Raw genomic sequence first — 23,662 nt, 5'->3', positions numbered from 1 at the left:
CAAACACATCAGGGCAAAATAGTAGCAAGAATAACAAGAATATGTTGTTCAGCATGTATTAAGCACTGAATGCTATTTGAAGGTCCCCTCTATCCATTAAAGTTATAAATACAGTACTTACCTCTTCTTGATTTCTTAGGGTTTTTTTTGCATATTTGTCACACTTAGATCTTTCAAATCATCAAACAACTATACAAATATTAGACTAATGTTACGATGACTTCATTTATTAAGAGAAAAAAATCTATCCAAACCTACCTAGCCCTGTGTAAAAAAAAAAACATAATTGCCCCTAAACCTAATAACTGGACCACCCATGGCAGCAAAACTCCAATCAAGCTGTTTGTGATCATTTGTATAATAATTACAGGGGAGGAACTATGTTTGACAGTTGGTTTGATGATCTTTTTATGAAATACTATGTTAGTTTTATTCTGGATGTAACAGGACTCAAACCTTCCAACAAATACATTTTCAATGCACAGAATAGTTCCACAAAAGTCTTAGGGATCAACAAGATGTTTTTGGTAAATGTTCAATGAGTAAATGTTCATTGTTGAATCATGAGCACTGACCTTAACTGAGGGAATTATTATGTTGTTCTGGGCTCTTTTATGACCTCCTGGATGAATCATTGATGAACTGGTGTGCTATCTTAGCAAATGATAAAGTAAACCTGCCCTTTTTTCATCAATATTTGTGAAAGAACAAGTTATTCTAAAGAGCATGCTGCTGGAACAGGATGTCAATATTGCAAAACAAATTTTGGAACTTTCTTTCCTCCTAGATATTCCAGGATTAACTCTAAGTGGTATAATTGCAAAGTTTTTAGGAGACAATTCAGTGACAAAGTTACAGAAGGGGAGCACCGAGCGTTGAGGTGCAGTGCGTAAAATTCCCCAAAACTCTGCTGGCTTAACTGCAGAGTCCTAACCTCTTCTGGCACTGATGTCTCCATGGTCAAGCAGCTCCTGCTGGTATTGTTTCTAGGTGGCCCATTATTTTTCATAATATTACATGCATATTTGGTCATATCTTTAAAGCTGTGTCCATGTCGAATGATCATCTGGAGTCTTCAGAATGACAGACACAACTGAAAATGTGACATATTCATGAGCCATAAACCCAAACCATCTGTTTTAACTCTTTAATGATCCTACAAGAAAATCTAATAATGCCTCACTAATTTGAGGCTTTAGCTGTTAAAAAGCAATCCCATGATCAAGTGCAGGAAAATCCCAGATCACAGGACAGTCACGTAAACTCTCAGAAGTGAACTTGTGTCTTTTACGCAAATTTAAACAGCGATTACGTTCACTGTTCAGACAGCACAGCAGCTTACGGGGCATCACTGCAGCTCTGACGACCAAAGAGCACCTTGAGAAACCAGATGAATGAAGTCCCCAATCACGTTGCATCTGCAGGTTGTGCACCCTGTTTGCGTTCCCTCTCTGTGAAGAAGTTTCTTTGTTCAGTGATGGCTTTCTGCAGAAGGGCAATGTTTACACCGTCAACACAGTTCAGCACACGGGCACGGACCATTGCACCGACGCCTGTAGGACGAGAAGTTACAAACACAGGCAGGTGATAGCACCACAACATCCTGCCCGAATTAAAACTTTCAAAAGGCAACATAAAGCTAAATAGAGGCAAAGAAATTTCACTGGTACTGAACTGCAATTTACATTTATGTTTGCCCAAAAGAGGCAAACACAAACATGGCATTTAAAGATGACATCAGGTCAACCACACGAAGGACAAACTGACAGTTGCTTAATGTTTCCTATTTTTAAGTGAGGGCAAATTAACATCTGAACAATCCCCTGCGACACTTTTGCACACTGTCTGTCTGTGTGAATTACTTCTCTTACCCTCATCCTTTTCTATCTCACCCAGCACAATGTACTGGGCTCCAGTTATTGGGTTGAAGGGCTCCACAAACAAGGTGTGGACAACCACACAGTGCTCTTTAGAAGCATGCTGTGTTGACAGCGTAGCCCTGGACTCCTCGGGCTGATAGCATACAAGTCTGAAAAAAAATGAGTAAAACATTTTAAAGTGAATTTGGTTCATTTTCATATCCGTGTTTTAGTTATTGAACTATACAAGAATAACTTTGCATGATTTACAATTTAAATAATCATTTACACAACCAGTTCATAAAAGCTATCCTTTAATGTAAAAAAAAAGTGTGTAAAGAGGTGAGTATAGTCCAAATCTACGTAGAAGATATAATCGCTGATCTGTGTATGTTTTAGTGGTTTAATGAACAGCCAATGGGGTCATAAAGGGTGAACAACACAGTAGCTTCTGTATGTTTAATCTGCTCATTTTTTAAAAAAAATGGACAGTAATAATTATAAAAGTAAACTTTATAAGTTACTCAAGTTTTAGGTGACAAACAGGAGAATAGGAGATAACAATAAAAAAAGGAGTTTGAGCAGAAGAGCGCTATGAAATCATTAATCTCAGTAATGACACAGTAATAACACAGTAATTTCTGCCTGAGTCACCATCTACCACCCTCAGTGGTGCTGCCAGTCAGTGAAGACAGCAAAAATCCTAGAGTGCACAGAAAGTTCATTTTCAAAGATTGTCATTTTTAAGAGGACTCTTCTTTCAGAAACTCCATGATTTTACTGTAATTACAGTTTTTCAGACCTTATCTCACAAACAGTGGTTTTAGAGATTATAAACACCTTTTACTTTTACTGCATCCTATTGCATGTTTTTCTTAATTTGTGAAAGATGTATAATACGTCTCTAACTCTAACACATGCAGTGAAAAACTAAGTATACCTCATGATTCAGTAATTTGAATGTGGTTTGACCTTTAATGACAGTAACGTGGAGTAATCGTTTTCTGTATGACTTTATCAGTGTCTAATATCGGTGTGGAGGAATTTTGGCCCACTTTTGTTTAGAGCATTGCTTCAGTTAATTATGTTGTGCATTTATTTAAACACAGCTCACTGAAGGTCCTACCTCAGCAATGTCTATTCACGTCTGGACTTTGCCTGGGCCATTGCACAACCTTGATTCTTTTGTTTTTCAGCCATTCTATTGCAGATTTTCTGATGTTATCGTCATCACTGTCCAGCTGCACGACCCCATTTTGGCCAAGCTTTAGCTGTCAGACAGAAGGCCCCACGTTTGATGATAGTATACAGAGGAGTTCATGGTCGACTGTTTGACTGCAAGGTGCCCAAATCATCACTTCTCCACAACTGTGCTTAACAGCGGGCTTGAGGTGTTCGTGCTAATATGCTGCATTTGATTTGCCAAATGTCTTGCTGTTCATTATAGTCTAACATCTCTGCTTTGGTCTTGTTTTCTAATGTACAGTCATGAACTTCAATATTTAATAGGCTAATTGAAATCTGTAGAGTCCAAGATACTTTCACAACTAACATTTTTTCTATTTCTCTGGCCATTAGACAGCTGACCTTTAGGTGAATTTGATGGGACATCGACTTCTAGGAAGACTGCCAACTGTCTTGAATGTTTTTCCACTTGTGAATAATTCACTATTGAATGATGGACTTCAGATTGCTTGGTCATGTAATCCTTCTCAGACAGATAAGCAGTGAAGATTTCTTCAATGATCAAAGATCATTGCTGATATTTTTCCTCGTTGGCACCATGCTAACAGACATCTGAATGTTCCTGGCCAGAAAACTGTCAAAACTTCACATTTTACCCATGGTCAATAGCTCAAATGCATTTGATTCTCAGCACCTGGTTGCTACTTACCCTCTTAATGCCTATGGAAGAATAAAGGTGTGTGGGCTAAATCAACAAACAGATGCTTTAGAAAATGTAAACACAATATAAGATTTTCTGAAATACAACCAAAAGTCGTAGCTCTACTAATATTAGTCTGATTCTATCCTCTCTGACCACATCAGATCAGGTATATACAAGATATTGTGCTTGTCACAAGTGGCTGTTCATGATCTCGTTAACCAAACATTGAAGATGTTTTCCAGTCTGAAACAAAACCCACCTGCCAAATGTTCTGACTGATTGTCCTTCCTCCACGCTTCCAGAGTTTATTTCCCAGGGGAAATAAAAAACTGCAGCTGAGGGCAGCATCCTGATTTCTTAAAAAAAAAAAAAAAAGTTTGTATGATTAAAAGAGTCGTTTAACTGAAGACTACTTTGCAACTGAAGACTACTTGGTACTTCCGCGCTACATGTCACGTGGCTTACCTCCGCCTCTCTGCGCCTGCGTGGATAAGAGGCCGATTCAGGAGAAGCCGTCAGTTTGCAGGAGTTTTAGGATCTAGGTCGCTTCATAGTTTTAAATAGTAAGTATTGTTTCCAGTCTGAGACGGAACCATGAATCCTGATATTGTTAAGGAAAGAAAAAACGCCACGTTTGACGTCGAAAAACTGACCTTTATTTTGGATGGCGGTCCAGAAAAGACCAGAAGAAGGCGAGAAATTGGTGAGATTGTAACTGTCTTCCTTGATCGAAACATGTTATTTTAACGTGTTTGGTGCTGCTGACTGTTTTAATTTAATACGACAATGGGACCTGTACTTGCATTTAAGTAAAAAACACTGTGAAGGTAAGAGAAGTTTAATGTTAGCACAGCCGTGTTTCCATCGGCTGTTAGCTAAGGTGTTGTTAGCAGCTCTCATAACCCGCAGGTGACTTTCATTGTCCGGGGTACAACAAACTTTTATACGTTTTAGATATCAGTCTCAGAATTATTAGTTTAAAGTGGCATTTCTGAAGTTGACTGAGTCACAATGATTTTTATGTGATCCGAATGTAAATTCGGCTTTAGTGTCATTTATGTTTATGATTAAGTTTCCTGAGTTTCACTGTACTGAATCTATGCACTTTAACCCAGTTTTTTTTTTTATGGTTGTGTACAGCTGGTAGATAAACCCAAAATGCTGACACGCCCTGTGTAATATTAGTTCAGCACGTAAAATCTGAAGAGCATATTGATTACTATTTAGGTGTTTTTATGTGCAGTGGGATCTTTGTCTCCAGTGTCCAAATTCAAGCCGAAATATGGCATTGTGCAAATCAATAAACGGGCATTTGCAGTTATGTTTTTTAGTAAAGGTTAATGTGTCTCTCATATAAACTGATAAACTGCTAATGCCAAGCTAACAGAAGCTGTTTCTTGTGTCATCAGGGATCCCACAACTGGGGGGAGCAATTAATTTTCCCAAGGGGGCACATATGAAACTGGGACTGGAGGATCACACCAATAAGTTCATAAAGAGAGAGAATTAATTATTGATATTGAGTGGAACCAATCCCAGCTTCCCATATGACCTCTTTTAGAAAATTAATTGCTCTTTTACCTAACAAAATTTCCACTAAAACCATTCTGCTAAGCAAATGACTTCTCTACAGTTTGTTATAGGATGCTGAGTGGTTGTGTCCTACTCAATTCTGGTGAAACAAGCTTACTATGTGTTTTGGCTTGAAGTATTTGTAGGATTCATCCTTTTCAGTGTGCCATACCTGTTCAATTAGTAGCTGCCTCACTAATACATGAATGTTTGAATTTCCACTGTAGAGTCACTAGTTTTCAGCGACCCAGACTTTAAGGAGGAAGACCCAAACTTCTTGTCCCGCAGTGAGCGCTATGACCAAGCTGTTAGAAAAAGTGCCCAAATGATCCTGAAGCTCAGAGAGTATGGTATTGCTGACCCAGAGGAGATCTACCACTATAAGAGGTATGTGGTAGAAGAATCAGCTCATGAAGCCAACAGCCAAGTAGATGGGTTTGTTATTAAAGAACAGCCTGCAAATGATTAAATCCACTCGTTTGTTTGTAGGTGCTGTTCATCTGTAGAAGTATAAGGGGGGAGGGGGGCTTATCACACTCATAGTGCATTTCAGTGTATACTCATGAAAATGCTTCTTATGAAGCAAATGATGTGAGGCTCAAAGGTAAAGTATTGTGTATGTGGTGTACTTTAATGTTACTACACCCAGACTGTACTTTGACAGTAATCAAATTATCCACCCACCTTCTCGTGTGCAATATGCAAAGCAACAAAAACCAGTGTTTGTTTTTGAACAATAATCCCAAACAGTGTCACAGATGTTACATGAACGGGGCTGAATATAGTTTTGGTCTTTTCACCTTTTTCCCCCCCAAAAATGGACCAAATCTGGTGGATTGTTTTTTGCCGCTCTTGGCAACTAAGTCAACAACAACAACAAGCAGCTGGTGCAAAGTTCAAATAAGATTAAAATTGTGTTAGAGGGCAACAAGCTGCCACTTATTGTGCACTTTCTTCATGAGCTGTGTGCATTTATTTAAATTCAATCCTTCTAAACTCTGCAATGCAGTGCAGCTTTACTTCCACTGTAAACTGCACATGCTCATAAATATCCTTTGATTTGTCAAGACACACGGCCAGATTTACTAACAGTCACAAATCCCAAAATGATCTCTCTGGTAGTTCTTCACTGAGTTCTCACCCTGCATGTTTAGAGCTGAGCCCCACATTGTGCTGGTTCCCAGTAATATTGGTGTATTACTGAGGACCATCATGATATTTTGATGAGAAAGAGCAGAACTAGCCTTAACCGAACTAATGCATCACATGTTACTTATTAAAGGCTACTAGGTTAATTTTTACAGTGAGCAGATGGGTTTGCAGTGTTTCAGGTTGTAAGTCACATTTCTGCACAGATTGATTGCCAATGAAAACTGCAAAGAGCACAAGAGCAACTCTGTGCCTTTTCTCAGGGTTGCATACACACAGAGCTCTGCAACATGACACATTATCTGTTTATTTTAATTTTTTAAATGCTTTAAAATGTTCCCACTACCACATAATCTTGTGCATGCCGTACAGAAATGTCTGCCAAAATACAGCTTTTAATGGGGCTTTGACGTGCAACATTACATAGCATACAGGGAAAAAATGTTTCCATTTACACACTTACTAAAAATGCAGATGGGTCAGGATCTGATTTTAAGCAAAGTTCTTTGTCTGTTATTTACACAATTGCTGTAATAGTTTCTGTGTCATGTATTCCACTTCAGCTGTCGGATTTATCTTGAGATCATACGGATTTTTCTGCACACAGTCCCCAAGAATTTCTAAGAGAATTTGACAACAACAAAAAAAACAAAACATTGGTTTTCTCCAGTTCATCGGAATTGTTAAATGCTTTTGTAGAGAAGCGTATGTTTAAAATCATCATTTGCATGTACAAACTGTTTCAGTTATTTGCTGGGTACATTGGGTATATTTATTTTTGACTGGCTTAATTGGTGCCATTTGTAGATTAAAGTCAATGCATCGTTGTTTAAAAATGAATACTGTTAGATCTTTTCACTCGTGTCAATACATTTTTGCAATTTGTGTCACACTGATTGCCTCATTTAGTAAATCTGCCCAAACTGAGATGGGTCACGGTCAGTCTTGGATTTAGCTTTTGAAACGCATTAACTTGATTTTTGTGAAGATCCTTGGACAAAACTTAATGATTGTATGTTGAAACACTTCAAATTTACAACAATTTATTTCCCCCCCCCCCAAAGTTTAATAAATGATCTCTAAGACCAGGCAAAAGGCTATTTTAAGCAGGATGGGAAAAGCATTTAACACTAAGAATGCCTCTGATTTCTTGTATGTGTTTGACAGATCCAAACTTGATGTATGTAAACTTCCAATTGGATGTAATCAAATTATCACGTGTCTAATATGTGAGTTAACATCGTCTGAACCGCACTTCTGTACACTTCCCTTTACCCAGTATGGTCAAAGGCAACAATCAGGAGTCTTTGGGACTACACTTTGCCATGTTCATCCCATTCCTGCACAGCCAATGTGACCATCACCAAAAAAAGAAATGGTTGCCTTTGGCAGAGTCCTACCGGGTGGTGGGCACGTATGCCCAAACTGAGATGGGTCACGGTCAGTCCTGGACTTAGCTTTGAACTTGCTGAATGTTGATTAAGGCCCTTGGACAAAACTTTATCATCCTCTGCTGATAAATGATCAGCAGTCATTTTTGAGCAAAAGAATAAAGCACTTAAAACCATAACTTTAATTTCTTGTATGTGTTTGACAGAAGCAAATTATTGAGAAAATTCAAAGTAGTTGCATGCATGTCCTGATGATTGTGTTTGCAGTTGCATGGTTTTCTAAAAGACACGCTACATGTAGATGTATCCATACAATTAGCATAGCTCCAGTAGAAGTTCCCATTTAGACCCTAAATATTAAACTAGTTTTATGTCATCAACGCATGTTCCCGTAAGCAGTTTCTAAGTCTACTTCCTTTCCACTGACTCTTTCATTCCCCTTTCTGTGTTGATAATGCCCCAATTATGAAGCTTGTGTATATTTTGATTGCTCCCTGGATTTGCTGTCCATCTTTTCTATGCATGATTTAACAAGACTGAATAACTGATCAGAGATGGCCTGTCTTTGTTTGGCCTGCGGATTTGAAATGATGGGAACTAGAAACATGAACAAAACTAGTTCAGTTGTCTTTTTCATGAAGTCTTGAAAGAGTAAGAAAAGCAGCATTATGAGCTGCAGAAGTTTGTGGCTCATGAGTCCATAATGAGGCCTCTGAATGTCTCTTTGTAATCTGAGAAATTGGCAAATCTATGTGAGAGAGGATGTGGGCCAAGCAGCTATTGTTTGGTGGCTTTCTGTTACAAAGCCGGGTGGATGTCGTTTTGAATTTGTAAATCTGTCACAAAGCTGCATTTAATATTTACCCCTGTATTTACTCACCATTTCAGTTTGGTTTGAGCCTACACTGGGTCAGTTAGAGAGAACACTTGGTTGTGGTCAAGGGCACCTTAACACTCTTGTGAGGCTATTGCTAATGTCAGACTGCTGAAATTTGTGATTTTGGACCCCATAATCACTGAAAATGATGCAAAAAAAACATCAAAACTTGGCACTGTGTGTTGGAAACAGTTGCTCATTTTGAATTTGCTGCCTGTTACACTATTTATTTTATTATTTAAAGTTGGTGGTGGCACATTTTACCTCCTTTGTTTAGGAACTAGGGAGACCTGTTAATGCAAAACAAAAATTGGATTGCTTGCTTTTGTATTTAACTGTCTGTTTTTGGTTTGTTTGTTTTTTTTTTGGTTTTTGGTTTTTTTCCCCCTCATGACACACTGAATCCTTTCAATGACTGGACTATTTAGTGTTCCTTCTCCTCTTTAGCCTGCAGGACACTCTAACCATGGGTTCCAAAAATCATTAAACAATTTTTGTCCATCGTAAATGATCTGAGGACCAAAGAAAGCGGTGTCTTTTTTTTTGTAACTATGGGTCCACTATTGGTTATTTCTTTAGACTTACTTAATATACCTTCTGTCAGTGTTTGTAATAAGCAGGTCCAGTTTTCATCTATGTATCTGTTCCATTCCCCTAAACATTTTTGGTGGCTTTCAGTTGTTGCCACCTGAGCAACAAAATAAATCTCCCACCCAAACTGAGAGTAGGCTAAAGTTCAAGACTTGGTCATCCCTGTCAGTGGTATGGGTAAATGTGTAGATCCAACTACTAAAGACAAACTTTTGGAAAATGACATTTAAATGGTAAATGGCCTGTATTTATATAGCGCTTTAATAGTCCCTAAGGACCCCAAAGCGCTTTACATATCCAGTCATCCACCCATTCACACACTGTTGATGGCAAGCTACGTTGTAGCCACAGCCACCCTGGGGCGCCCTGACAGAGGCGAGGCTGCCGGACACTGGCGCCACCGGGCCCTCTGACCACCACCAGTAGGCAACGGGTGAACTGTCTTGCCCAAGGACACAACGACCGAGACTGTCCGAGCCGGGGCTCGAACCGGCAACCTTCCGATTACAAGGCGAACTCCCAACTCTTGAGCCACGATCGCCCCGATTTATGGAGTTAGATTCTCAGCACATGATCAAATCAGTAATTCCAATATACATGTCATGCTGACAAATTGTTTTAATTTGTCTTTGTCACCTCTTTCTCTGCTGCTTGTGCACATGTCTTTTATTCTTGCATCACTATTTTGATTCCTGTAAATGATTCTTCCTGCGGATACAAAACTGTATCATTATCTTCTCGTTCATCTCTGCTAACGTTGTCTTAAACTCTTCATAATCACTTCCACCATCTGCGTTCCTTCTCCTTGCCCTTTCTACATTACAACCTGCTTTTTTTTCCCATTTCCCACTGCCTTGCGTGGCCAAGATGTGTGCACCCTGACAGGCCAGAGCCCCTGGATCTTCATCTCGGGATGTTCCTGCCCACACTACTCAACCAGGCCACCCCAGAGCAAATGGACCGTTTCTTCATGCCCGCCTGGACCCTAAAGATCATCGGCACCTACGCTCAGACTGAGATGGGCCACGGTAAAATGAAGTCCAAAACAGTAGGCCAGTTAGGAACACGATGCCGTTTTTAATTTTATTGTCAATATTCCCACAAACTATTGAGTCAGGTTGGTTGCGATTTAAAGTAAGAAAGAACTTGGTGCTGTTTGTTTATTTGTTTGTTTATTTATTTATTTATTTATTTATTTATTTATTTTACAAATGGCATTCAGCACTAGTTTATTATTCAAATATGTATATTCACCAACCCTCAACTAAGAGCTGTTTCAAGAATTTGCGCTAGCTCACAAGTGGTTTATTTAAGGATACTTTAAGGAATTTGGATACATTCAGTCAACTACAGAAGTGCAAACAAAGTAAGAGTTAAACCTCTGTGCTACTTTAAGATTAGATGATGGTAAATGCACCCAGTATATCTCTGAGAGTGGAAGTGTTTTCTTCTTTGTTAAAGAGAGAAAAAATCTTGAAACCAATGATTCATTTACATAACATCTGTGTCCACGGGCCCACTGGACAAGTGTAAAGTTTTCATTTCAGAACTAAAAAAAGGTAACCACAGTTATGAAAATATCCTCACATATACCACAAACCTTTTGAGTAGTTTCTCACTAGCTGTTCTACTCCCTGTCCACCCCTCCTGTTCCACAGTAGCTCTTATCTGGTTTGTTTGGTTTTTTTCTTGTCTTCACTAACAATCTTTACTTTACTTTAACAGTATGGGCTGTTATGTCTTTAACTAAAGACCAGTAAAATCCAGCTTAAACGGCATGCAACTGGATCATCTTAAAACTGTGACTGAAAATTAAGATCTGTCAAACACCTACAAGCTTCTCTCGTAGAGAAGTGGATTCAGCCATTTTAAGTAAATTTATACTGGATATTCCATTTTAAGTCTCAAGGGCCAAATGTGCTGTCTATTACCTATAAGTTTAAACTTAGGGGTTTTTTTTTTTTCCATCTCTGATTGATGCTAAAGTTGTAATGTATTCTGTAAATGTAATTTTTAGTCTGGGCATGTTTGTTAACAGTAGTAGTAGTTTTACATAAAAATCATCAGATCAATTGCTAATGTCTAACCAGCATTGTGATGCACTAGTTTTGCTTTTTAAACTGTTCTCTGCATGTGTGTCTGGTGGCCTTTTGACATATTAAATCACTCCAGGCACACACCTTAGAGGGCTGGAGACCACAGCCACATATGATCCAGCCACTCAAGAGTTTGTCTTGAACAGTCCCACTGTGAGCTCCATCAAGTGGTGGCCCGGAGGACGTAAGTGTTTTGACTCCATTAGGTCTGGGGTTTCATCATGAATAGCCTTTGTGGGGTTTTCTTGTTTTGTTTTTGTTAATAATTTCTCTCTCTCTCTAGTTGGGAAGACCTCCAACCATGCCATAGTGTTAGCACAGCTTTACACTCTTGGAAACTGCCATGGTCTGCATGCTTTCATCGTACCCATCAGAGATATGAACACACATTTACCCCTGCCAGGTAACCACAGTCTGTGATGACTTTCTGGATGTGGTGTTTATAAAGTAAGTTCTCATCATCCTTTCTGTCCATCTCACTTTTTCTCTTACTAGCTTTATTTATCTTTCTCTCTCAGGTATTGTTGTTGGCGACATTGGCCCCAAGTTTGGCTTCAACGAGGTTGACAATGGCTTCCTGAAATTGGAGAATGTACGAATTCCACGGGAGAACATGCTGATGAAATACGCCAAGGTGAAATGAAAGTTTCTTTTTAACAGCAGTGATTCACCGTGAATGGATTAATTTACCTCAGCTCTTTGTTTGTAATGTTTGGCCGTGTTTGGGAAGTGGATTACTGATCTTGAAATTATACCCCGTTACTATAGTAAGGCACAGTCATTGGTCATGTTTCAGCCATTGCTTGTCCTTTTGCCCCTTGCAGATTCTTTTATAATCAAGCGCCAATCTGTGCTACCAGTGGTGGTTTAACTGATGAGTGTCAGAAATTGTGTCCTCATTGGGATTACATTTGCAAATGCCTTGCAAGAATTACTTTAAAAAAATACTTATTCAGTTTGGTAATATACATTGACACTTGGTGGTGTTGGTGGTTATATGGATACAGAATAAATAAATTTCAAGTGGGGCTTCAATATGGCTCTGTCCACCAGGTGGAGCCAGATGGAGCCTATGTGCAACCACCGAGTACTAAGCTGACCTACGGCACCATGGTGTTCATCCGCTCCATGATTGTCGCTGAGTCAGCTCGAGCCCTCGCAAAGTCCTCCACCATCGCCATCCGCTACAGTGCTGTTCGTCACCAGTCTGAAATACGGCCAGGGTCAGTGGACAGTTGAGTGCTGTCAATGCAAACACTTACACAAACATCTCATGACTCAAAAGTAGTGAGTAAAAACAAATGCAGGTTTGTAGTTGAGCTGAAATAAACCAAGTGAACAGGCTGAAAGTTACACTAGTACTTTACAGTACTAGTGGTTCCTAGTTTGCCCGAATATCAGCATAAAGGAAAAATGAATCCCAGCGGTATGTGATGTTGAAGTATACTGCAGTGCAAACAGCTAGGCTTGATATATCTGCAACTTTTTTGCATAGGTGACTATAAAACTCAGTGGTCTCTCTCGTCTATGTCACTGTTTCAATAATGACTGATTTTTTTTTTATTTTTTTTTTTCTTCTGTGTTGTTTTTTTTTTTGTTTGTTTTTTTTGTTTTTTAAAAGCCCTTTGAGACCTAAAAATATTTTTGTGTGTTTCTATTGCACAGAGAGCCAGAGCCTCAGATCCTCGACTATCAGACACAGCAGTACAAGCTGTTCCCTCTGCTGGCCACAGCCTATGCCTTCACTTTTGTTGGCCAGTACATGAGGCAGACCTACCACCGCATTACTGAAGACATCAACCAGGGAGACTTCAGCGAGATGCCTGAGGTACTGACCAGCTAGCCCCATGTGGGGCATCAAAGCTTAATTGCCCCCTTTTTTTTTTTTTTTTTTTTTTTTTTTTTTTTCCCCCCCTCCTCCTCCTTCACCCACTGCAGGAATTTTTTTTTTTTTTTCAGGGACTAGTGCACCCACTCTGTTGATCCCACTTCTGCGGTCAGGGTCTAAATTAAGTTGAGGGCGGGGTGTACTAGAATGAGAATTAAGTGAGGAATTGTGCTGATGATCAATGGACAGATTAATCACATAACATTTAAAAACACTTCTTTTTTTTCTTTTTTTTAATTGATTTTTACACTTTACATTTTAAAAAAAACAAATCTGTTTGGAATTTTGAGCAAAATGTTAGAAAAGCAATTACCAGACATTTCTGAAGCATATCTGTGTCGTATATGGTTTTGTTTGATGGCACACGGTTGCTGGTGTTTGGTGGAATGGTGGCCTGTCCTCTTTCTTTGGACAGGCTGCTTTTTTTTTTTTTTTTTTTTTTTTCCCTTTCAGTCCAGCCTGTCACAGAACCATATATTTGTTCCCATGTCTTAAGTTTAATTCATTCATAGCTATGAATTAAGCTATTTCACTTGCTTTGCCCTCTAATTCACAGCTCCATGCCTTGTCTGCGGGTTTGAAGGCCTTCACCTCATGGGAAGCGACCTCAGCCATCGAGGTGTGCCGCATGTCATGTGGTGGCCACGGTTACTCTCGAAGCAGTGCCTTGCCAGACATTTATGTCGAGTTTACACCTACCTGCACCTACGAGGGAGAGAATACAGTCATGATGCTGCAGACTGCCAGGTAACGCGAAGTGACATTTAACACCACAAATTAGAGAAAACTACTGAAGCTAAATTATGTCCTGTGTGTCAGTATTGGTGGTGTAACATAAAAGCTCCCTTCATAAACTCACCTTCACACCGATGAATAAAACTCACAGAAAGAGTTGAAAAATGAAGATATGTTAACTTTTATTTCTAATAGCTACAGTAAATATTTCTGTAAAGCTTTCAATTAATAGAAACACAGCTGCTGGCTATCTCGTGCATCTAACTGTTAAACTGAACACTCATGTCTGCAGATACCTGGTGAAGAGCTACAAACAGGCTAAGGCAGGCCAGCAGCTGAGTGGCATTGTGTCGTACCTGAATGAAGCAGATGTGCGGAGGGTGCAGCCACAGCCTGTCGCTGCCAGACCAACAGTGGTTGACATCAATGACCTGACTAGCCTGACAGAGGTCTACAAACTCCGAGCAGCCATGTAAGAGAGCAGTGGGAAAGATGATGACCTTGTTACATGAAATATCTCCCAGTTTCCTTTTATTTGCCATTAATATTTATATATCTAGTAGAATTGTACAGGTTTTCTGGGTTTGTGCGTTAGAAAAGGTGTTGGAACTTGAGCATTGGATTGCACCCTGGGGAAATTCACTTGCTCCAGCAGCAAAAGGGTCAGGAAGAAAAAGTCAATCGGAGATATTTTACGGTTTTTCATTTTTCTAATAAGTTGTGTACAAAAAACTTAAAACTGTGTACATGGAAGAAATCTGTGTATTTTACTGTGTATAGTAACATTTTTACACAGTAAAGTACAGTGGGGGTGGTAAAATACTTGGTGTTGTCCTTCCTTAAATGTTATACACCGTCTTTTCTTTTTAAAAACAAGTTTTGCAGTTGTCACTACTGATCTCTTTAATAGTTCAGTTTGCTAGTGCAAGTCTGACTTACACCAGCAGTTGTTGGTCATTTCCTGCATGTGACATGATATGGAGAGCTGATCACATGACTGCAGCTGTCATTATCTAAACCCATCTGGCAGGGAGTGTCAAGTGTGGTGGACTTTTTTATTTTTTTATTTTTTTTTTTATTTTATTTTAAATGTGGTCCAACTTTAAACATCAGAGGGTTAAAAGGCAAATATGCATTTCTAATTGGGTGGGTTTTTTTTTTTTTTTTTTTTTTTTTTTTGAATAGTATTAGGAAAATGATGCTTAAAGTATTGGGACTAAACAGATGAAAAGAAAGTAGTAAAAGGCTAGTTTTTCATAAGAGGAGTTTGACATATCTGAGAAAACTAAATGAGTGTTATGGTGTCAAACACTGACTGTGTTGGCAGGTAGGTAAGGCTTGGGAGGGGTGAGGCTTTAGACAAGAACCAGACTAAAAAGCTTGTTTGGTGTGTCTTAAAAATTGACTTGCACAGTCTGACATTTGCTCAGTCGTACATTTCTGCCTGCTCTGAATTAAACTAAGGCGATTGCAAGAGGGAGGATTAAAGCGTCTCTAAATTGAAGATTAAATAAATCCATCAGGGAGGCAGGTTTAACTTGTACTCAGCAGTGTTTGTCAGGGAGCACAGGCAACTTCTCTCATCTCCCCTTTTTATCTTAATCCACGTGTTTCTGATTATTTGAGGCACCTGGACGTTTTTCTTGTTTCATCCAAAGGGCGCACATACTGTATCGTTTCAGACTCAAAGTAATTCAGTTAATTTGTTTGTGTTTAAGGTTGGCGGCTGCTCTGCCTCCCTAAGTTGTAAAATGCTCTCTTCGTACCCCTACATTTGTTTTGTTTACCGCCAAAGAAGAAACCGCTCTTACAGTATCTGTCACAACATCAGCAATGCCACAAAAACATAGATGTATTCATTGAAGCTTGAATGTTGTAGGTTAACTAGTGTACTATCTTCCTCCAAGCCTTTAGTGTAAACCTGCCATTTATCTATTAAGTCTATTATGTAAACACTAGTTACTGTCATAGGAGGGGCTCATTTTTTTTTTTGTTTTCCATCACAAAAGGTCAAAAGTCAACTTTAGTGTGACATGAAACACTCTTCGATCTATAATTGTGAACAAAAAGGGGAGACTGATCTCACTCACATTTAGTTGTATTCAGTATGCAACTCCGTAGGTGAGCGCTAATCTTTATTGTTGATCCATTGAAAAGCATTCGGTACACATTTTAGTCTAGACAGACGGGGATGTAAAACTGCAGCTTACCTACAACCACAAGGAGGTAATTCTGGCTTTGTTGCTTAATGCAGGTTATGTTTCTGTGTTTTATAGTCTAGTGGAGCTGGCAGCGAAGAGCATCCAGCAGGAGCTGCAACGCAGGAAGAGTCAGGAGGATGCCTGGAACAACAGCGCCATCGACCTGGTCAGAGCCTCAGATGTAAGTTCAATTTTGCTTGATTGTCCTTTTTTATGAATAAATTATGACAAACCTTGGAGAAGGTTTAAGTACACTTGAAAAGAATATCTAAAACATCTGTCACCCTCTGAATATTGCCCTAAAGTTGCAGGTTGTTTGTTACTAAACAAGCGTCAGTATCTTCGGTTCTTTTGTTTCATGTAGAGTAAGTACACCGATATATGCGAACTGCTTTTTTTAAGTCCAATTCAAATCCTGATCATGAGATATATATTTTTCTTCTCTCTTTTTTTCTCTCTCTTGTGTTCAGGCCCACTGTCACTATGTTGTAGTGAAACTCTTTACTGACAAACTTGGGGAGGTTGCTGATACAGCAGTACACTCAGTGCTGTCAACCCTGGCTCTGCTCTACACCCTGTATGGCATCACAAAGAACTCTGGAGACTTCCTACAGGTAAGAGAAATCATCGTGTGTGTGTGTGGTCAGCAGATAAGCACAACAGTACTGACTGAATGTGCTTTGTATTGCTCAGCTTGGTCTGATCTAAGATCCAATCTCTACAGCTGCTGGTGTTATTTTTATTTTATTTTTTTTCTTAAATTCCTTTTCTAGGCCGGACTGCTGAGTGTGCCCCAGGTGATGCAGATTTCTATTCGAATCAAGGAGCTGCTGGCTCAGCTGAGGCCCAACGCTGTGGCCCTGGTGGATGCCTTTGACATCCATGACAAGAAGCTGAATTCGGTCCTGGGACGATACGATGGGAATGTTTATGAGCACATGTTCGAGTGGGCTCGCAAATCCCCCCTCAATGCTACAGAGGTCAGTCGAGCCCACGAGGTTGTATGGTCACAGTGTTAATGATAAGCTGCTCTTTGCATTTATCAGCAGTGTGGAACTCGAGTGTGTTTTATATGAAAATGAAGATGTTGGCAAATCCAACCTCACACTAAACCTGTTTGTGTGATCGTGGTGTACATTTGTTGCATTATTTCAGCAACTTTTTTTTTTTTCTCCCTACAGGTACACGAATCCTTCCACAAGTACCTGAAGCCTCTGCGGTCCAAACTGTGAACTGATCCATGAACCTCACCTCCTGGCTGGACCCTTTGACTCTGCAGGCTCAAGCTCAACAGTACTAATCTACCCCATGATGCTTTTTACTAGCTGCCAGCTGGTATATTTCAGAAATTAGCCCTCTTAAGGCCATGGTAGATGGCAAACTAACCCTATAAGATAGTAGAGAGGGAGAGAAGGAAATTTAAAGTGAGTAGATGTGTTTTATGAAGGGAAATGGAAATGCAACCAAGACTGAAAATTGATAAAGTGAGCCCACTGAGAGACCTCCAAGAATAGCTTTAACACTAACAATCACACATTTACAGTTTTAGACTGATCTGCCTTTTGAACAGAACATCCACGGCAAAGTATTATTTGTGGTCAGTTTTTTTTCCTTAATTTTTTTTGCTGCATGCCTGAAATTTCCTTCTTTTTTTTTTTTTTTTTTTTTTTTTTTTTTTTTTTCTGCTCCCTCTCTCTTCTAGCAAGAACAGAATGTCTGATGATTGTTACATAATGCGGGCAATCGGCTAATGGTAAAATCAGGGTGGCAAACTGTTGTTCTTAATTATTTCAAGAGGCTTTTGTTTGTCCATAACATTTATCAATCATGGTACTGCTTAAGGAGTAGTTTCACATCAATGATTCAACCAAGTCTGAGTCTAGCCCTTAATTGTACCATAACATGACAGACTTTCATTTGTTTCAGATACATATTCCAATTTAAAAAACCTTTTCATAAAGAGAGCTTCTTCAGTCACTTATTGTAATAAAATGATCTTAAAAGTCCCTGCTAACTGATGGCTCACTTGAAATCTGTGATTTTTTTTTTTTAGTATCAAATGATCAGCATCTGTACCCTGGAAATGTGGACGGTTTTTAACAGCATCTGCTGCAGTCGTCTCTAAACCCACGTCACCAGCTGTAGTCCCCATAAGCCTTTAACTGCCTAAATCCTCCAGTTGTCTTATTTCAGTCAAAAAGGTGATTCAGTCTGCCTGTTCTCTTATTTCATATTCCACCTCTGTTCCCATACAATGACCAACATTGTGTCGCATGACAATTCCACCTTATTGGTGCTCCATAAATAGGAGCTGAGCTCACTGGACAGCTGAGACGCAGTGTGCACATTTGAGACGGTGGAAAAATTTGGGGCTGAGAGAAGATCAAGTTCAGCACTCTAGGATTCTCAAATCTTCAGTTTTTGACAGTATCGACTCTGTATCTGTAAAAGCTCAGCATGATTATGTTAAGGTCTGGATGGATTTTTAATTTATTCTAACATATTTCAATCTAAGAAATATAAATGAATTTGTTTACTAAAAAATGTTCCTTTATCTCAGAGTGCAATTGTTTAAGTGATGCTGCAAAGCAGTAAAATTACTTTGTTGCTTTTCTTTTCTTTTCTTTCTTTTCTTTTTTTTTTTTTTTCTTTTAAATGACTTGTTGGGCAGTGAGCTTAAATCTAAAACCTCGCTGTAGACTGTAATGATGATGATTTGTATAATAATTATGTGCCTGACCATTAATTCAGAATGTTCTCACATGACTCCTTCTGTTTCGATCCTATATTTAATGGTTTGGATCTGCTGTAAGTTCTGATGACAAGTAGTTCATAACACTGGTCTTCTAATTTGTGCAGTCATTGTGGGTGGGGAGGGGTTTTATTTTTTTCTTCTTGAATCTAATTCAGAATATTCTCACAAGTAATTGCATTTCATTTGTTTTTCCACAAAACTGTATTTTGATTTGTTAGACGGTCACAATTATCACTATATAAGAGTAAGCTGTTTGAGAGTTTGTTTTCTTTTTTAAAAAAAAAAAAAAACATGTTTCATTGAGTAATAACAGTTTTAATGGTTGGCAAATAAAGACATGACCTGAAATTTCACCATTGTGTGTGGGTTTTTTTGTTGTTGTTGTTGTTGTTGTTGTTGTTTTTTGTTTTTAAACCCACCAAAAACTGGACAAAGAAATTCTTCAAATGAGTGACACATACAGTTCAGGATTTTCTGGCTTTGACCAACAGTGTCTTATATTATTTTTATTTTTATTTTTTACTTGTTTACTGAAAGTCTTCCAACTGTTTGGACACTAAAATCCTGGAGTTCCTTTAAATTAATATTCACAAGTATTTGCAGAAATATTTTGGGAGAATAAAAAGCTTAGCTTTGCTTTAGAGGCAAAAAAAATTCTGTATTCTTCACTGATCTTTTGGTTTCTATATATTATTTTTCCCTAACAGTGTTGAAATGAATTTTTTCGAGCTATATAGTAGGTAATGTTACACGAGTACCTGAAGTACTGCAAACCTACATGGAAAAACATTCACAATTTACATGAACAAAAATATAAGATTATAACATAATTGCACAATAATAAAATAAAACTATGCTCACTTTAATGAAAATGTAATAAATAAACTCAAACTATGCCACCATTCATGTGAAGTGCAAGAGATGACAGTTTGGTTTGGTATTGGCCGTCAGACACATCCAGAAATGCAGGTGCGTCTGCTGCATCAAACAGAATTACTCCTTACTGCTTTGAAATTGGCAACAGTTTGAATTGTATCTGTTAATGGTTAACAAATTACATAGTAATGACAAATATTTCAGTAGTATACTAAAGATGGGGGGGGGGGGGATTCTTTGAACTTGCTGAATTGCTATGCAAATATGACTTTAGTCAAAATACCAAGTAACTACTGCAAAATGTAGTTCACTACTCCTTAAGACTGATTTTTGAATGGGTACAAAGTAATGTACACACATTGCTATTAAAATCACAGGATTGTAATGTAGAATAAGCAGCTTGTTCGCTAATGAATAAGCTGCCAGACAGTGCAATGAAGCATGCTGCATATTTGTGTAGGAGTTGGAGTAAATGACTTCTGTGCATATGAGTGTGGTGAGGGGGGCAATGGACAGCTGCAGTAATAATGTAATTTTACAATTACTCTATTCTGAGTACTTTACTGAAGTACAGTTTTAGTGTACTAAAAGTTTTATAAGTGTTTCTACTTTCTGCTTGTAGCCCACTATTATGTATTTCTTATTTGGTATTTTGGCTACGGTTAGGGTACTATTGCACTCCAAAAGATTTATTTCAAAGCTTTAGTTATTTATTATTTTTTACTTTATGATAAATAGATTTATGTCTATTTATATAATAAGCTATATTCTAACATCCATTATTATGATGCACATGTAAGAGATGGATGTATTTTCTGGTTCTAAAAAGTGAAGCTAATTCAGAAACACATTAAACCTGTATTCTTTTAGTGGCCAGTAGGGGTCGGTGTATGTAAATTAACCTTGAAGTTCATTTTGTAAATAATGGTCAGTCTAAGAGTTGGGAGGATTATTGAGAATTCAGTTGATTTAAACTTTGCTACTCACATCAGGTTTCAAAACACTATGGTATTTATGGCTGCATGTGAGCACTACTATATTTATTTCTGATCAAGTAAATGATCTTTGTCACCCTCTGCCACCAAATGGTGACTTGATTACAACAAGCTCTAGTCTAAATGTAAGCTAAAAGGTAAGTTTGTATGGGACAAACATTACATATGCACACACACAAAGTGTGACATTTACTGGTTTGGCAGTAATCATGTGAAGGACAAGAAAAATGTATTTTATTTGAATGACATCTTCCCAACTTCCTTGCAAAGTAAACACAATAGGTATAAGTGGAAGCATTTTTTTTCTTTTTTGTATAAGGGAATACCTTTCTCTATACCAGTAAATATCAAAACTCTTATTTGAGCTGTCATTTCAGTAGGGATAGCTATATAGATAGTTGCCTCACAGCAAGAAGGTCATGAATTCAAATCCACCATCTGACTGGGGCTTTTTCTGTGTGTAGTTAGCATGTTCTCTCCATCTCTGTGTGACCATGTTTCAAAATTTAAGAAGTTCAGAAAAGAAACTATGACACAAACAGAACTTCATAACATCCCAGCCTCAAGAAACACATGCATGCACATTGACCAAAGTTACAAGGAGTAAAACTAATTTATTTTTATTTCCATTTTTAAGCAACCAGTATTTTTCGGTTAGTTTTAGTCTATATGGAGACCTTGACAACAACACATGACACCGCCCCTGCTTCTCGGGCTCCTGTTCCTTCAGGCCCATGTCGGAGGGTCCTAGCTCCGCCCCTGGTTTCTTCAAGGATGTTGGAAGCAGAAAGAGGGAAGTGGTGACACGCTGGTGGACACTAACCTACAGTATCGTTGCATTTCGGATATATTCCCTCTGCTAATGAATTATAATCTAGGCATTTCTTCCTGGAGGTGAGTGGAATAGCACTCTTCAGCTCTTTTATTTGTTTTTGTGACGCTGCAATCGATAAAAGTTAACTTAGTGTCGGGGGTCAACGGTCATTATCATTACGCTTTTAATATGAAAGTACCTAATGGCTCAGTATAAGGTATACTAATGCTGTAATAAATACTGGTTTGTTGTATGCGGTCCTAGATAAGTCAAAGCGTTTAAACAGGAACAAACAGCACTGCTAATAATGACATTTCCAGTGTCGGCGTTAGCTTCCAACGGTCGTTTACATCTAATGTTAGAGTAGCGGCTGAAAGCACGCCTCGGCAAGCCCTTTGTTGCTCTGCCTGTCGGGACAAGTGCATATGAATGCAATTAATCCTCTTGAATTTCCTCGTGTTCTCCCTTCAAGTTAATCGTAGTCGATAAATGAATTTGGCGTAAGCCTTACACCCCTCCCATTTATTTTTCGTGGAAGGTAAGAGGTGGGTTTGACACACCGTGTTTCCCCGGAATGACAGGAACGGACGGTTTCACATGAAAGTATGACACAACTAACGTGAAACCATTTGTGTGTCACTGCTGATGTTGAAAATGTGTGTTTGCATTTGTTAGTTTTTACTAAAACAGAGGCAGGGCGGTGAGTTATTGAAATGCTGATTAGAAGTTAACCAAGTCACACAGGTATGAATAGTTGCGTTCAAGTGTCAGTGTACTTAAAGTTAAAACCAAAGACTGTATATAAAAGACGTCGCACACTGGTTTGGAGTCTTTTTGAAGGCTCAGCATTAAGCTGTGTTAATTTTTTGAAGCCACATGTGACCATATTTGGGAGAGGTAGTGGCATGTTGCGGTATCCTCTAGCTAGCGGGCTTGGTTAGCAATCTGCATCGATTAACTGTACCACAGACATGCAAATCTGCTGCCGCAAGACTAACAAAACTCTACAATTTCACGCACACAGGAGCAGAAACTTTCTGGACAGTTTGCACAAACACTCAGAGGTTCAGTTTGTAGACCCAAAGCCTAGCACACACCAGCCTGCTTCATTTTCCTGTGTTGGGACACCTGTCATTTAAAGTGGCCACACCTTTAAATCCAGCATTCAGTTGGACATGTTTAAAAAAAAACAAAACAAAAAAAAAAAACAGTGCAGTTTTGTGTTAAGGTGGGAAACTGTCAGTAGAAGCCAAAACGGGTTTTGTACCTCGCCGTAAGCATGGTTTTCAATGCTGTACAGTTGGACGTGTTAATGTGGGAGTCTTTGGGGACGCTCTTCTGGAGCCAGCCAATGTGCCCATTAAAGGAACCACAGTTTTTAGGACTTCCTGTGTTTTGTTTGTTTCCCTCCTTATCAACTGTAGAGCAGGGTCGTATTACAGGAAGCATGTTCAAAAAACTTTTGTAGACTTGTGAACCTTTGAGAACTTTCAGAAAGGCTAATCACAGATCAATCATCTTTGAGTATGACAGACATTTTTTCCATCAGTGTGACCAAAAAGCAGCACAACAAATAAATAATCTTTAATCAGTAAGTTATTCTAAAGCTTTGACAGATAGGGTTGTTTTTAAAGAGTGATTGTTACAGTCCGAAAATATTTACAGTGGAGGGAAAGTGACTGACAGCTGCAGTACTGTCCACAGAGTCACAAACTTAGAAACATGGAGGCAATTTATTCTGAGCTGATCATAAATCTGCTATGTAATTGCTTTCGCCGTCCTTATAGATTAACAACTCAAGTATTGTAAAAGCGATAAGTTAAATATTAAAAAAAAACTTTACGAATGAGAAATGAATCGAAGGGTCAGTCAGCTGACTCAGGTGCAGCAGGAGGGGAGGAGTCAGAGAGAAACGCTGGCAGATTAAACCTGCCAGCGAGCAGGTTTAGTTCACAGAATCTGTTACCCTGGTTAC

The 23,662-nt window shown here is 38.7% G+C and overlaps 3 protein-coding genes across 8 annotated transcripts in view; 2 read left to right on the top strand and 1 right to left on the bottom strand.

Moving 5' to 3' along the window:
• Positions 1–1,133: 1,133 nt before the first annotated feature.
• Positions 1,134–4,300, bottom strand: ten1 (TEN1 subunit of CST complex). The gene is made up of 4 exons (XM_003447912.3): positions 4,213–4,300; positions 4,007–4,103; positions 1,872–2,029; positions 1,134–1,553 (listed from the first exon to the last, which is right to left on the bottom strand). The coding sequence occupies exons 2-4, from the start codon at positions 4,093–4,095 to the stop codon at positions 1,408–1,410; spliced, it is 393 nt and encodes a 130-aa protein (XP_003447960.1). The 5' UTR covers positions 4,096–4,103; positions 4,213–4,300; the 3' UTR covers positions 1,134–1,407.
• Positions 4,227–19,355, top strand: acox1 (acyl-CoA oxidase 1, palmitoyl). Of its 5 annotated transcripts, none has more exons than XM_003447910.5 (14): positions 4,227–4,450; positions 5,547–5,706; positions 10,195–10,355; positions 11,500–11,607; positions 11,707–11,826; positions 11,942–12,057; positions 12,477–12,646; positions 13,089–13,251; positions 13,868–14,058; positions 14,339–14,518; positions 16,323–16,428; positions 16,718–16,861; positions 17,021–17,227; positions 17,429–19,355. In XM_003447910.5, the coding sequence occupies exons 1-14, from the start codon at positions 4,342–4,344 to the stop codon at positions 17,477–17,479; spliced, it is 1,986 nt and encodes a 661-aa protein (XP_003447958.1). In that variant the 5' UTR covers positions 4,227–4,341; the 3' UTR covers positions 17,480–19,355.
• A 2,223-nt stretch (positions 19,356–21,578) lies between these two features.
• LOC100699930 (inactive rhomboid protein 2) overlaps positions 21,579–23,662 on the top strand; it is a 37,048-nt gene continuing 34,964 nt past the window's right edge. Inside the window, exon 1 of one of the 2 annotated variants that reach the window (XM_005470196.4) lies at positions 21,579–21,767. The gene's annotated coding sequence lies outside the window, so the exon portion shown is untranslated. The remainder of the gene's footprint in view (positions 21,768–23,662) is intronic. The other variant, XM_005470195.4, reaches the window with a different exon arrangement.

Source organism: Oreochromis niloticus, linkage group LG6 (genome assembly GCF_001858045.2).
Source record: "Oreochromis niloticus isolate F11D_XX linkage group LG6, O_niloticus_UMD_NMBU, whole genome shotgun sequence".
Taxonomy (NCBI): Eukaryota; Metazoa; Chordata; class Actinopteri; order Cichliformes; family Cichlidae; genus Oreochromis; species Oreochromis niloticus.
The sequence above is the reverse complement of the archived record's forward strand: the minus strand, read 5'-3'. Positions and strand labels throughout refer to the sequence as shown.

Coding starts and splice junctions, on each gene's coding strand:
- acox1 (XM_003447910.5), top strand. CDS start 4,342: ATGAATCCTGATATTGTTAAGGAAAGAAAAAACGCCACGTTTGACGTC. Junction 13,252..13,867: donor ACTTCAGCGAGATGCCTGAG/GTACTGACCAGC, acceptor TCTAATTCACAG/CTCCATGCCTTGTCTGCGGG. Junction 17,228..17,428: donor CCCCCCTCAATGCTACAGAG/GTCAGTCGAGCC, acceptor TTCTCCCTACAG/GTACACGAATCCTTCCACAA.
- ten1 (XM_003447912.3), bottom strand. CDS start 4,095: ATGCTGCCCTCAGCTGCAGTTTTTTATTTCCCCTGGGAAATAAACTCT. Junction 2,030..4,006: donor TCAGTCAGAACATTTGGCAG/GTGGGTTTTGTT, acceptor ATTTTTTTTCAG/ACTTGTATGCTATCAGCCCG. Junction 1,554..1,871: donor TGAGATAGAAAAGGATGAGG/GTAAGAGAAGTA, acceptor CTCGTCCTACAG/GCGTCGGTGCAATGGTCCGT.